We start from the raw sequence: 14,687 nt of genomic DNA on the forward strand, positions 1-14,687 counted from the left end.
GTATAGAACCTCCCAGGGAACATTCTATTCTTCTTTGACTTAGTCTTCAATTTTTTTTTTAAGAAATGAATCATTGCTTTTTAGAAGTCAGGTTTTAATTAGGTATGAGTAGGGTAGACTCCAGCGGTGCCCACGTGAGGTCCAGTTAGAATGGCTGTCGGCCGCCAGCCTATGCCCCTCCCCACATACCCCTTTTCCACCCTTCTCTCCCCCTCACTTTTGGGTTGGGAGGGCGGGGGGAGCCGCTTCAGTTTGCAGAGAAGACGTCCCCCCTCCTCTGTGTCACGGTGACGTTCTCCACACCTGAGGCTGTGCCATTTGCCGAGGAAATGTTTTCTCATTTTATTTTTGCTGAGGAAATCTGGAAATTAGAAGCAAGTCTGCAAAGTATCGGTGCTGGGGTCGGACCACCTGGGTCGAACCCTGACCGCTCCAGTGACTAGAACTTCGTGACTGTGCGGGACACGTAACCTCAGCCCGCGTTTTCGCATTCATTAAAAGTGATGAATTTGGTGTCTGTTACAGTGTTAGGATGACACACGATGGCAGCTGCAGAGGGCCTAGCACCGGGCGTGGCACGGCAGGTGAGTCCTCAGACGTCAGTTACCTGAAACCAGCCTCGGCCAGCAGGGAGCCGAGGACCAGACAGAGGCTGAGGCCCAGCTGCGGTGCCATCGACAGCGGGTTTACCAGGTGTCCGTTGGTAAACGCCTAACGCTCTGCATCCTGAGCACTTCATAAGGATCAACTAATTTAATCCTCACAGCAACCCTCTGAGGTAAGTCCAGTGACACTCACTTTGCCAAAGTGGAAGCCAGGGTTAAGCCGAGGGTGACCGCGTTCCACGGCCTCACAGTGGCAGGCGGCCGAGCCCCAGCACTCAGCAATCTGATTCGTAGAAGTGCTCGGGCGACTGTGCGCTCTGCTCATCTTGGTTCCTGCAGTGTGAGGAGCTTAGACCCCAGATTTGTGACACGGAACATGGCTGGCCAGTGCTAAGAGGACGTCAGCTGTTCTGTGGCTCTGAGACTTAAAGCTGGAGAATGTGCCTCTTAAAGCGTATGTTGGGTTTAGAGCGGGAATATGCACTGCTGTCGGGCGGCCTGTGTATTCCCAGGATGCTCCGGCAGCTAAACCGGCCCCCGTTTTATTGTGCCATTAGGCCAGGTGTGCTTTGGTCCCGTGAGAGGCGTGGAACTCCGCTCCTTTCATGCACTGCGAGTGTTTCCCGAGTGCCTGGCGTGGCTCTGGCTGGGCGCTAACAGGCAGGTGTTGGAGTGGATGAGTGCAGTGAAGCCTGAGGTGGGGTGAAGACAGAAGTGTTTCAGCAAGGTGAACGGTGAGAAAGTTGGGGAGGGTTTCAAATAAGAGATGCTACCTGAAGTGATGACAAATATAAAAGGTTCTGGAAGCATGAAAGGAAGACCAAGAGAAGGAAAAAACACGTGAGCACCTCCTGTGTAGGGGCACAACTGAACTTGGCCATTCAGTCCTCAGAAACGACTTTCTTTTTAAAGCTGGGAGATGTTTTCACACATGAGACCAATATGCTATGGGAGGAGGCCTTCTCAGTACGTGGTCGAAGTAACCCAGCTCAGCAAAGCAGCGGAAGTCAGGTGGCAGACCGGTCGCCTGTAGGCCCGGTGAGTGCCAGCGCCTGCGCTTGTGCGTGTTACCTGGCGTTCAGAATTCTGTTGAGTGAACAGTACTACTAGGTCTCGTGAAGAAATTAGGCTGAAGGTTTATTAGAAAAATACAAAGTTTTAATGTTTAACTTTAAAAATCTTAAAATCTGCAAAGCAGAACAAATCTTAGCTTACACTGGCATGATTTTTTTAAAAAGATGATTCTGTGCACCTTTTACTTCAGCCTGAGGCTCTTTGCTGATCTGCTGACAGCTGCTCGGCTTCCCGTGGGAATAAATGGCCCCCGAGGCGCAGGCTCTGCTGCCCATGAGCAGCACACCTCTTCCCCTCCCTGCCACCGATGCTCTGGCAGCCGCAGGCCCCACGCCCGAGTGCGAGCAGCTGCCGGCGAGAACTGAGATGCTCATAAGCCCTTGGGATTTGAGTCCCAGGTGGCTTCCTCCAGCCACCACCACTTTGGATTGTGGCTCTTCAAGGCACCAAGTGATTTTACAAATTGGCTCGACTTCTGATTTAAGGCCTGCCTTTTACACAGTACCTGTGTGCTGGAGTGTGGAGGTGCCAGCTGGCCTCAGGGTCCTGTTAGTGGAAGGAAGGCAGCTTCGGGACATTTTCATCCAACCCTCAAGGTAAGAAATAGTTAATTCTCTGGGAAATCGATTTGCATCCCTGGGAAGAGAAGATTTTTTTCTCCTGGGGGATGTACACCATCATGTTGGCAATTTCGTCCAGGTCCTCCTCTGTGTATGGGAGCTTCTGGCTCAGGAAAGCATCGCGTGCACACAGCCTCACGTGGCGGTACTCCAGTGGCAGGAAGGGGACAAAGAAGTCAATCAGGTTGTCCTTCACAAGACGGCTGTGGCCAAAGCCGCTGTCTGAAATCAAGATCGTAGTTACATGGGGGTCTGGCCTGGGCAGGGCTCGCTCTCCTGCCACCGCAGGGAGCATCAGGGACTCCCTGCAGCTCTGCCTCCTTTTGGAGAGAGCACCGTGGTTGACGATGTCCAGGTGCCACTGGTGAAGCAGCAGAGCGGGCTGTGACGGCCAGGTGCACACAAGGGGGAGCGGCCCGACCTCTGACGGGCCATCCCTGAGCTGCTCGCAGAGACTGACTCGGGGGCCACAGGCCACTGCCTGTGTTTCCAGGGCTGGGGCAAATACTCTTTTTCAAAGCATTTTCAGAAAAAGAGTTCGGCTGTCGTGGCACTTCTCTCGTGCCCACCTAAAGCTGACAACGAGATGACCGCTATGGAGTGTCCTGTGGTCCTGGCGCCCTGTCCGCCTCCTGAGCACACATCCCCACCACACACATGGCATCTTCCGCCTGCGGCTCTCACCAGAGGCTTGTTTTCTGTGCTGCCGGGAGTCAGTTACCTGTGGATGCCACGATCTCAGCCTGGAGCTGGGGCGCCAGCTGGTCCATTGTGATTTCTTCCCGGGACCAGCCAGCCTCAAGCAGCCTCAGGACCACCTCATTGATGACGCTGCCCCCAAGGTTACTGAAAGAGACAAGAGCTTGTTAAAAGGTTTTTTTATATTTAGGTTCCAATGGGTGACTTGACCAGTGAAGCCACTGCACTGGAGACTGGAGGTTGAGTGGCTGGGGCCTCTGCTCCCCCAGGAGATCTTGTCACAACCCAAAGGTAAGACTGTCCTGGCTTTGCCACCCGTCCTCCCTGCCTCGTTCCCTTCTGACACACTGAGACTGTGCCCGGTGCAGGGACCACAGCGATGGTAGGATGTGTGGAAAGAGAGGCCTGTGATTCCAGGACAGTGTGGCAAGTGGTAATGGAGGGTCAGCTAAGGCCCAGGGAGAATGAGGCTTCTGCACAAATGCACATGGAGCACTGAGCCTCAGGTCTGGGTCAGGGAAGCCGCGAGGTTCAGGGCCGCAGAGTGGAGGCTGGAAAGTGGGCTGCAGCTGGGCAAAGTGGCCCTGGTGGCGCACATGGATCGGAAGGGCCGCGGAGCGCCCTGGCCAGTCCTCCTTCCCTGGGAGCGTCCCTGGGCTGACGCGGCAGGGGAGCGTTGCAGAAAGCTGGCTGGGCAGCTTTTCGTAATAGTCTGTATTTAGAGGGGAAGGCGCTGGAGAAGGGCTAGGGAGGAGGATTTAAGAATCAGTTTAGGAGACACACTCAGCAGGACCCCCGTAACTGCTGCCTGTGAGAAGCGAAAGGTCACCACAGTGTTTGCCTTGAGCAGCCTGCGGCCCCGCCACTGTCCCGGGGGCGGAATGCCGAGGGTGGGCGTACACGTGTGTGGTGCACTTGCCTGTGATTTCTCTAGGGGGTCGTGATGTCATTAGGCAACTGGAATTTGGGGTCTGAAGCACAGGAAAGAGGACTGGCTTAGACAGATGGAGAAAAGGGGTACGAAGACACCTTGGTGCCAGCAGCAGGGGCGCTGGGGAGGTGGCAACACTTCCGCTCCCGCCTCCCCTCACGGCCTCCTGCCAGCCCCTTAAACGCACGTTCTGCCCCTGCGTTTTCCTCAGGCCCAGCAGAGTAGGGGTGTGGGGACCCAGTCTCTCTTCACGAAGCTGACTTGTTCTCTTCCTGCCGCCACCAGTCCGTGAGGAGAGGCCAGGGCAGGTGTCCTCCCTGCCTGGGGAGCCAGTGCCTCCTTCCTGTAGGGGCCATGAGCCCCCCACGTCCTTGTTCAAGTTCAGGTGCTCAGCCAGATGGCCCCTGACCCCTGCATGGAGGAAAGCATGCCCCTTGCTGCCGGGAAGGTCGTCTGTGCAAACGAGTGGCCGCGGATCGCATCAGCTGAGGTAAGGCCTGCCCTCGGACTGCCCGGTCCTAGGTCCCCACGTGAGGCTGAGGCTGGAGGCCGGCGCAGGGGAGAGGACCCCAGTGCCTTCCCCACCTGTGTAACCACCTTGCTTAGCACGTCTCAGGTGCTCAGCACCTGCTTATCAAACTGGACACCTCCGCACCTTCATCTGTTCTCTCCCTCCCTCCCTTCTGAATGTACCTCATTTTCTCCCACGGCCACCATTTCCTCTTCCTCCATGTTACGGGCTTCATCTCACCTCCCAGGACATAAGCGGGGCCCCTCCTCTCATTCCTCCCCTGCTCTTCAGCTCCTCAGGGACCGCCACACTGGCACCAACCTTAAGATGTTGCCTTCCTGGGGCACCTTTAGGGACTCGCCCTCACGCCCCAACAGAAGGGGACTCAGAGGCCTCCAGAACTCTAGTAACCAACCCCGCCCGCTAAGTCTTTTCTAAAGGACAGATCCAGGCTCAGTCATTAGTCGCAGAGCCTTAGTGTCCTTGTTTGTAGAACGGAAGAACTGGACGAGACCGTTTCAGATGCCCCTGAGGTGCAGGGGTCCGTCAGCACGTTCTGGGCGGCGGGGTGCAAGTCCTTTCTGTTTTTTGACTGAGAACAGCCTCTCACTTCCCTCCACTTTCTGGCTGCAGTGTGAATAGGACAGTAGCTTTGAACACCTGTGACCTGTTTGCAGCCTCCAAGGAAATGGGGGACAGTCGTCGATGTTAGGGTTCTCGTGCCCGGCCCGTGGGTCCCGACTTCCTCTGCCTGGATGGAGACTTGGCTCGGGGGCTCTCTGGTCCTCATTATACTCCCTGCTTTAGATGCCACCACAGGGCCAGCCCCCCCAAACCACTCGCACCTTACCTCAAATAGCAGGTTTGGGAATTTCATCCTGAAAAAACTACTGGCCTTACACCCGTGCAAGCAGCTCAGAGCATCTGTGCTTTTCTTTAGAGTCACCACCCCGTGTTGCAGAAATCAAGTCCAGAAACTTGTTACAGAGAAAACCACAGGCCAGAAATGGAGTCACTGTGCCGAAGCCCCTGGCGCCGAGACTGGACTCGTTACCTGGCTTAGGTGCAGCTTCAGGCTTCTCCAGGACTGGAGGCTGGGGTTTTCTGGTCAGTACCAACAAGGCTATCTGTCCCCCAAACTCCTGCCATCTCCCTGCTGAGACCCCCCCTCACCTTCCCCCATACAATCACAATCGTTTTTTTTTCCTGTCCAGTTTCTGCCTATACTGTCCCCTTCTCAGAGCACCTCTGTTCACAAGATAGGATGAATCACTCAATAAAACTCCTTAGATCTGCAAATTTACTCGACTGAAGTTTCGTTCTTTAACAGCCTCAAATACACTGTCTTCCTGCACCCACCATTAGAATACCTGAAACCCTTCAGGGTTTAGGGGACAGCAGGCACCAAGGCTGCATCCCTGTCACAGGTGTGGTGTCCTTTCCAAGCACCAGCTTGGCCTCTCCATCCTGGGGTAGCAGAGGCCCAATTGGGGTTGGGGGGAGAAGGTCAAAATACTACAAAGGCAAATATTTGTCTAGAGTCACCTAGGTCACATTAGAAAGCTACAGTAATCAAAACAGTATGTATGCTATGGGCACAAAAACACATAGATCAATAAACCCACGCATATGTGGTCAATTTACAGCAAATGAAACTATTTTGTACCACAAGCAAAAATTAACTCAAAATTAATGAAAGACTCAAATGTTAAGACCTGAAACCATAAACTCCTAGAAGAAAACATAGGCAGTAAGCTCCTTGACGTTGGTCTTGAATTTTTGGATCTGACTCCAAAAGCAAAGACAACAAGCAAAACTAAATGGGACTACATCAAACTAAAAAGTTTGCACAGCAAGGGAAACCGTCAACAAAATGAAAAGATACTTGCAAATCATATATCCAAAATAAAGAACTCATACAACTGGATAGCAAAAAACCCCAATCTGATTAAAAATAGGCAGAGACTCCGAATGTTTTCCAAGACAACATACGGATGGCCGATAGGTACATGAAAAGGTGCTTGACATCACCAATCAGGGAAATGCAAACCAAAAGCACAATGAGATTGCGCCTCACACCTTTTTAAATGGTTCTCATCAAAAGCGAAATAAATCCTGGCAAAGACGCGCAGACAGACAAGGGAACCCTTACACCCCATTGGCGAGAATGTAACTATGGAAAACAGTATGGAGGTGCCTCAAAAAAACAAAAATACGACGTGATTCAGCAATTCCACTTCTGTGCATTCATCCAAAGAAAACAAAAACACTAACTTGAAAACACAGGCACTCCTCCGTTCACGGAAGCGTTATTTATAACGGCCAAGATATGGAAGCAACCTAAGTGTCCACCCACGGATGAAGAAAGAAAATGTGGTATACACACAACAGAATACTACTCAGCCATAAGGACAGTGAAATCTCGCCAATGCGGTAATACGGGGGAACTTTGAGGGCATTATGCTATGTGAAGTAAGTCAGGCGGAGAAAGATGAACACTAAATCTCACATGTGGAATCTAAAACAACAACAAAAAACAAGCTCATAGATACAGGGAACAGACGGGGTGGGGGCAGGATCGACGGGTACTAACTTCATTACAAAATAAGCCCTGGGGCTGAAGTGCACAGCATGGCGGGGAGCGGCGAGTCAGCACTGAGCTGCGTGTTTAAAAGCTGCTGAGAGTGCGTCTTAAAAGTTCTCATCACAAGAGAAAAGTGTGTGGTGACAGATGTGAACCAGACTTACTGCGGTGACCATCACAGGACTGGCAGACCTTGGAGATACTGCGGGTTTGGTACCGCAATAAAGTGAGCCAATCTTTTTGCTGGTGGACGGTTTGCCTTCAATTTGGAAGAAAAGCAAAGCACAAAATGAGGTGCCTGTATATGCAAATAGCCATCACGTTGTACACCTGAAGCTATTACACTGTTACAAGGCAGTCACACCTCAGTTAAAGAAAAGCCGACCTTAGCGCCCTTCTAAGATGAAAAGCCAACCTTAGTGCCCTTCTGGATGAGGGGCGCCTGGCCTTGGTGCCACTGTGCGAGGGGGAGTCCTTCAGGTCTGCCAAGGCCTAAGGCCCCGCTCCCTACACCCTGGCAGCCAGGCTTCTGCTTTTCCCCCTGGAGCTGTGCTCTTACCCTGTGGAAAGGTCTGCGGCCTAGGAGGGCGGGGAGGCCCCCCACCGCCAGCTTACGTGCCAGGTGACAGCCCCCAAGCCTGGCATGTGTGGCACCTGGACAGAAGACTCTTCCTTGCCTGGTCCTCATGGCTGCTGTTCTTCGGACCTTACCTGAGGAAAAGAAAGATGGTCCTCGGAGACTCAGCCCTGAGGTTGTCAGGGGCCTGGAGTTCCAGGTGTGGCCCGAGGGCCTCCAGCAGCCCTGGGTGCAGCTTCTCTGCCTCGTCGAAAACGAACAGGGTCTGGTGGCAGTGCTCCTGCGTCTCCCTCATCTGGTCTGTCAGCCACTCCTGCAGAGTACAGGGAGCTGTTGGCGAGCCACGTGCCCACCCTCCATCTTGGAAGGCCCTTGCCAGGCCCGGTTCCCCAGGGTGTCGCCTGGGGCTGGGTTCTCCCAGGAACCCGAATGCCAACGCCGGGGGTGGGGCTAGGCAGCGCCCCTAACATGCTTTCCAAGTGACTCTTGATCTTCCCTGGTGATTCTCCCAGAGGTTTGAAAGGTACAGCCTGGGAGGGAGAGGGCCTGCTCCCTCCCCTCCACGATGAGGCCCCAACTCACCCTCCCCAGGGGTAGCGGTCAAGCCCTAGTACAGGGGTGATAGGTGGAGACAGGTCAGAAGCAGCCACAGTCCCCTCTTGAGCTCCTAGGAGCAGAGTTCCCGCTGGCACCCAGGCTGGGCTGGGAACTCAGGAGCAGTCTGAGGGAGGACCTGTCAGGGACCCAGCCAACTCCTAACTAACTGGGGTTCCCCATCCAGGCAAGGTAGCCCGCCGCTGGAAAGGTGCACCTCTGCAGGGTGCACCAGGAGAACAGGCCGCTCCTGCCCCCAAACAGCAGAGCGACAAAGACAATTTTTGTGCCCCCACTTGTGGGCGGGGTTTTAGCAGGTCCTGTCCTCACTGTCCACCTCCCTGGATGCTGGCTTCTGTCCATCACCTGAGTGCATGTGTGAGAGGCGCATGCAGGCTGAGTGTGTGCACACGTCAGTTTTCACAGTGAGGAAGCTGAGACAGCAGTTTTGCCGCAGCCACCTGCCCCTAGGACAGTTCACCAACCCCTGGCCACACTGCAGATGCCAGGTGACTCAGGCAGTCTCGTCCTCAAAGGCTTACATAATCTTCCTAGGTTATCACACTCCAAACATTGGAACTTAAAGCCAAAGCCAGACACGGTCATATGTTACACCACAGTGGGGTTATGCTCACTGTCTGGCTTGCTTTAAATACATGTCTCAGTGGAAGAACCCAAAATAGCAGAGCGACGAAGACAATTTTTGTGTCTCTACTTGTTGGCCTTTAAGGGATTTGGGGAAGACATGGAAAATCACTTATGTCTTTTTACAAAAGGATATGCAACTTTCTGTCCAATATAACTACAGTGACATAAAATAGCATAAGGGAAGGGCTTGAAGTACGCCAAAATGCTAACTGGTTGTGTCCGTGTGGGGAGATTATGATAAAGTTTTTGCCTTTCTCTGTTCCACATTTCCTGTGACATTTCCACTGTTTCTATGACAGAAAAGTTAACGTCTGGCTGGTAAGGAGACAGAGCTCGGGCTGACTGGTGTTTGCAACATCAGTCTTTCCTCCACATGTTCGGGGCCTCATCTGTGTCGAAGGGATGTCTCTGTGGGTTACGGGTTCTGCCGAAACAGCCCCTTGTCCCTGAACCCCCCCACCTGGGCTTCTCCAGGGCCCACCCTTGCAAGGAAGGCTGGTTTCAGGGTCTCCCTCGCAGCACAGAGCTGCTCCTCGGGCTGTCCAAGCCTCCTCTGGCCCCGGCCCGGCCCGCAGAGCTGCCCAGCACTGCCAGGCCTCACCTTGTATAGGTCCACGTCCTTGGAGTGGGGGAAGTGCAATGTGGTGATGAACAACTTGACACAGTCGCTCCTCAGCCCATCCCGGTACAGGTTCTCTGCCAGCATCCGAGCCACGAAGTTCTTGCCTGTGCCAGACCAGCCGTGGAACGACAGAGCCAGGGCCTTGTCTGGACGGGGCAGCTCTAAGTAGCTCCTCACTGTTGTCAGAACCAGCTCCTGGGCCAGATGCTGGCCGTGCAGGCACACACGCAGGTCTGACTCCAGGCCTAGGGACGGCAGAGAGGAGGCGACAGTGAGAGGTGCACACAGGTACAGCCTCCCCAGGTTCAGCAATGGCAGAGAGTGAGCACCTCTGAACATCTCTGAGGTGGGATCATGTTTCCATCCTATGTGGCCTCAGAACAAGCCACTGGGCAGACCTAGCAGCAGAAGAGACCCAAGGGCTATTTTCTGAAGAGTGAGAAATCAAGATAAACTTAGGGAGAGAATGGAATCACCTTTTCTGAAGGTCCTGAAGACCCGCCCCCCGCCCCCGCATCCGCATGGTTGGCAGGGACCTGTCTGGAGGACGGGTCCCGCCCCCCATGCCTGTAAGACTGCTCTCACATGGAAGCTTCAGGACTCCACAAATATTTTATGGAGACACCCTCATTTTATTCATCTTAATTCAATTCGGCAAACATCTGCTGAGGGCAGCTAGTGTGTGCAGTCCTCTGCTGGGCCTTACTTCCTCTCAGCCAGTGGGGTTGGAGATGGGTGCTGCTGGGAGCTGGGGTGGGCACAAGGAGGGTGTGCTGCCAGCTGTGGGCAGGGTGAAGAGGAGTCCCTGGCACCACAGCCATTTCCCCGAACTGCCTCTCCTCCCCCCAGGTCCCAGCCCCTTTGCGCCATGCAAGTTCCAACCTGTGAAGTTGTTGGTGATCCTGCAGTCCCCACCCCCGCAGCAGTCCTGGAAGCTGCAGTACCACGAGATCAGGGCATCCAGGTACTGCTGGCTCAACAGGGGAAGGCTCCAGCCTGGAAGAGGAGGATCCGTGAGACAGGGACAGAGCCTGGGGCCAAGAGGGAGGGCAGTTCTTCTCCCTCCATCCAGCCACTCCTCACCGCTAGCCCCGGGGCCTTCCTCTGCCTTGCCAGGAAATGGGCACAAGTGGGCACCAACAGCTTTGAGGCAGCTGATGGCTTTGCTGTAGGTGCAGCTCCAGTAGAGGCTCAACTGACTCAACGAACACGCCTTAAGCTCACACCACAGTGTGAGAAGCCCAGACCTTGCTGCCAGGACTCTGACTGGGAGACAGAGCTGGCGATGATCATTCTTCCTACTGGCTCTGGTTTCCAAATTCACCTCATCACAGCCAACCCCAAAGGCGTCTCAATCCTTTTGCCAAATATCAATTTGAATATACTAAGTATTGGCAAAAACAGAACGGCCATTCGCTGGAAATTAGAAATCTTTTGATTTAAATGAATGATGTCTGGAGCCCCATCACAGGACCACCCACCATCACAGCAGTATTACTGGACCTAGAATTGACAAAGACCACAAGGAGCCTCAGAGATCGTCTGGTCTATGACGGTGACGTGAAAACTCTGCCACATCAGTTGTCAGTGACAGAACAGGAACCAGAAATTAGAGCTGGGACTCCCAGCCGGGACTCTGACTCCTTAAGCAGCAGGGGAAGAGGGACTTGGGTGTACCCAACGAGGACCTGGCCTTTAAGCCATCAAGAAGGCGTGAACAACCTGGAGGAGGCAAGACCCGGCCATAGGGTTGGGGGAGCCCTCGGCCTATCGTCTTTATAAGGCGGAAGCGCCAGGGATGGGGCGGCAGCGATAGGGCTTCCTGACCCCCCTCCCCCCACCCCGAGGCTGGGCACCGCAGTAAAGCGGCTGCTAAGGCTCCTGCCAGGTGACCCTGAGGACGACGAAGCAGGACAGGGGCGAGTTTGGACAGCGGCGCCCCTTTCCGCTGAGCCGAGCGCATCCAGGGGCGGTCTTACCCTGCGGCCCCGCGGCGGCCTCCTCGTCCTGCTCACAGGCCTCGGGCCACACGCGGCGGGCGAAGAGCGCCCAGTACCGTTTGGAAAGGGCGCCGGCCGCCCTCAGCCGCTCCCGCAGGTCCTGGAAGGCCCGCCAGGCCGGTCCCGAGCCCGCCTCCTCGGCCGCCTCCCTCGGCCCGGCACGGCCGTGGTGACCCTGCCTGTCCGCGAGCGGCAGCAGCGGCAGCAGCAGCAGCAGCAGCGGCAGCAGGAGCCAGAGCCGGGGCAGCGGACCGCGAGGCATGGCGGGGCTGGACGCGCTCCTCCCGCGGCTGCTCGGCTCCAGGTGCGGAGGGCCGGCGGCTGGAGATTGGTGTTGCCATGGGAACCGCAGGCCCCACGTGACCAGGACGAGGCGGTGCGGAGCGCTGAACCGAAACCCAGGCTGGTGCCCCCGGCATCCCGAGGCCGGTGCAGGCACCGCCCACCGGGCCCGGCTCCTTCCCGGCAGCGGCCTGTTCTGGGGGTGGTTGTGGGTGCAGGGGTAAAATCAGGCCTCCACGTGGCCACTGCCATCGCCCTGTTACTTTTGGGCAGAGCGGTGGCCCATCGAGGCCTACCAAATAAGGGCACTTGTGCCCTGCCTCGCGTCTGCGGATCGACTTCCGGCCAAGCCACCAGACGAACCCACAGCCACCTCGCCCGGCAGCGGGGGCAGCGGCGAGGAGAGGAGGCCCAGAGAAGGGGAAATGAAACTCGCCAGCAGGTTCCACAGCTGGGAGTCCGCCCAAAGCACGAGGAAGTTGGCGGGCCCCAGTTTGGAGATCTTCGGATTGTGGGAACGTCCCCAGTCATGGGAAAATAATAAGGTTTCGTGTCATTGTGATCCTATCTCATTAAAAAAAAGTTAAGCTACGGACTGTGTGCGCTTTCTCGGCTACATTTGCCATTTCCAAATGCTTGTGACCACAAGCGGCTTCTGAGACCCTGCTGGCCGAACACCCGAGGGCCCCTCCTCGTGCTCCCTTCCCTCTAACGAGACCCCGCAAGCGGGCGGTTAGATTACAGAAGAGCTCAATGCATTTTTTTCAAAACCACCTAAGTTACTGAGGCCACTGGTCTAAGAGCCACCTTGTCCTAGGACGAAACTGCTGTCTAGAGATCATGGGACCTGACTGTTGTCAGACTCAGTGGCTTTGAGGTTGGGCTCTCCAGGCAATAAGGTGAATCTTAGCGCCATGTCTCACCAACGTCACAAGCAAACTGATTCCCTGTTCATCCCAGCCTCTGTGTCCTCCATTCACACAGCTACAGAAATCAGGTAAGTACCTTTGTTAGGGTTTGACAGTTAAATTAAAAAATACTATTATGCATATTGTGCCTCTTAGCCACTCATGAGGATGTCAAAACCAGACCCAGACCTCGGCCAGTACACCAGGACTGCATTATCAGCAATCAAGCTCATGAAATCCTTCAAGGGACAGTTACCAAGGACTCATTATGTTTATTTAGAAACAGAAAACACTAACTCACTCAGTAAATGTTTGAGCATGAAGGGCAACCTACTATGGTGATTAACTGAATGGCCCCTACCATTTTCGGTGTGACTTTGGGTGTTACTTAACTGCCACGTGCCTCAGTTTCCCCACCTATAAAATGGGGTACGAGTCACTTTATAGGGATGTTGAGAGGGTTAATGAGCTAATTCAATCACATGCGCCCCGCCATAGAAGGGCCCTGGATAGTCTATGCGGGAGGCCTGAATGGCCTTATTTATACGAGTGATGTTTATAGGTAAATTTACAGTGATAAAATTATTAGTATTAACACTAGTTTCTTATAAAGATCTAAGTTTTAAGACTGGAAATAATTCTCTACTGTAACTTTCATGTAGAGTTAACTGCTAATTTCTGAGATATTTTGATTTGGATTTAGCATTTTGTGGTAAATAAAGTAGGTAGCTGGAAAATTCTTAGAAAAACAACTTGGTTGTTTTTCCTTAAAAGAGTAGAGCTAAACTTTTTTTCACCAGTCCCACAGAAACAATGGATCCAAACACCAGTTTTTAGAGGAGCCTTCAGTGTGAATAAACTGCTGACATTGTATTCTCTAGGTTTGGAGGCTGCGAGTTGAACCCTAGGAGCACGATCTCATGGATGATGGGGACATCTAGAGGCAGTTGTGGAAACTACAGGCAGCTATGATTCCTTGGCAAGCAAACCTCTGCCATCGCTACTAAAGCGAGGTCCAAAGACCAGGGCCACTGGCACCACCCAGGAACTGGTTAGAAATGCAGAATTTCAGGCCCCAAACCAACTCAATCAAAATCTTCATTTTAACAAAGTCTTTCTAAGAGACAACGAGCACTCCACACCTTCACTGAGGGCATCTGAATGGGACCTACCTACCTTTGCAGTAGGCATTTCCCCACCCTGCTCGAAGGCAGTCAACGAACCACCTGCCTTGAAAAGAATCTTGGGGTAAAAATCAAGTCCTTATCTCCAAATAAATATGGCAGGAAAAAAGCAAACTCTGAAAACAAAGAATGAGTGTTTCACAGCTCAGCTCTACGCCAGTGGCTCCTCTCTGCCGTGGAGCAACTGAAACATCCCCGTGGACTGCGCCTGTCCTCTTCAGGGACAAGGCGAAACTGACGAGAAGCCCAGGAAATCCCTAAAGGGGTAATTCTGGTGACCCAGGTATCCACAACAGCATGCAGGCCTGGAGGTCCCACCTCCCAAGCCTACGGCTCTGCATCTCTGGAGTCAGGGCTTCTACAGACGCCATGTGTCTTTAGTCCTGCCCGCCTCTCTCCCCCAGCGCCCATGGTTCCTCCCTGCTCCCTATCTCGTCATTAACTTACGTCAGTCCGGAGGCGCCTGGCACTTCACGAGTTCTCTTCTGCTACGACTATAGGCTCTTTGAGGAAGGGGACAGGCATTATCGTCTCGATGGCGCCCGCAGTTGGCAGCACAATGCCCAAATATCTACTGAAGAGAAACCAAATACTTTTCAAACTGACTACTGCTATTGCTGGGATTTACACAGCAACTTACCTTACAAAACCCACCCACGCTAAACCAGTGGTAATGACCATTTTTGTCTCTATTTTACAAAATGAGGGCTCCTAAAAACCAGTCTTTATAGTCAAACACATTGGGTAAAATTAGCGCCTAACAGAACCACACCCTCCCCACTCCCAGCCTTTTTTGTCATCGGGAACAGGTCCCGCCGGGCTTCGGCCTCCCATTGGAATTCAAGTAC

General features: G+C 53.8%; 2 protein-coding genes across 4 annotated transcripts in view; one reads left to right on the forward strand and one right to left on the reverse strand.

Annotated features, from left to right (window-relative positions):
* The window catches only part of ABL2 (ABL proto-oncogene 2, non-receptor tyrosine kinase), an 88,699-nt gene extending 86,865 nt beyond the window's left edge, over nt 1-1,834 (forward strand). For all 3 annotated transcript variants that reach the window (XM_039881371.1, XM_039881376.1, XM_039881375.1), the window contains one exon: nt 526-1,834. The gene's annotated coding sequence lies outside the window, so the exon portion shown is untranslated. The remainder of the gene's footprint in view (nt 1-525) is intronic.
* On the reverse strand, nt 1,746-11,752 carry TOR3A (torsin family 3 member A). The gene is made up of 6 exons (XM_039881384.1): nt 11,445-11,752; nt 10,348-10,461; nt 9,445-9,710; nt 7,736-7,914; nt 3,021-3,145; nt 1,746-2,521 (listed from the first exon to the last, which is right to left on the reverse strand). The coding sequence occupies exons 1-6, from the start codon at nt 11,725-11,727 to the stop codon at nt 2,271-2,273; spliced, it is 1,218 nt and encodes a 405-aa protein (XP_039737318.1). The 5' UTR covers nt 11,728-11,752; the 3' UTR covers nt 1,746-2,270.
* Between the last annotated feature and the right edge of the window lie 2,935 nt (nt 11,753-14,687).

This window comes from Pteropus medius, unplaced genomic scaffold (genome assembly GCF_902729225.1).
Source record: "Pteropus medius unplaced genomic scaffold, Ma_sr-lr_union100, whole genome shotgun sequence".
NCBI lineage: Eukaryota > Metazoa > Chordata > Mammalia > Chiroptera > Pteropodidae > Pteropus > Pteropus medius.

What these genes read in the sequence shown, in the direction of transcription:
- TOR3A (XM_039881384.1), bottom strand. Translation starts at nt 11,727, where the DNA reads ATGCCTCGCGGTCCGCTGCCCCGGCTCTGGCTCCTGCTGCCGCTGCTG. An exon ending in AGGACGTGGACCTATACAAG is followed by an intron (nt 7,915 to 9,444) that starts GTGAGGCCTGGC and finishes TGTACTCTGCAG; the next exon opens with GAGTGGCTGACAGACCAGAT. An exon ending in ACCATCTTTCTTTTCCTCAG is followed by an intron (nt 3,146 to 7,735) that starts GTAAGGTCCGAA and finishes TGTCTCTTTCAG; the next exon opens with TAACCTTGGGGGCAGCGTCA.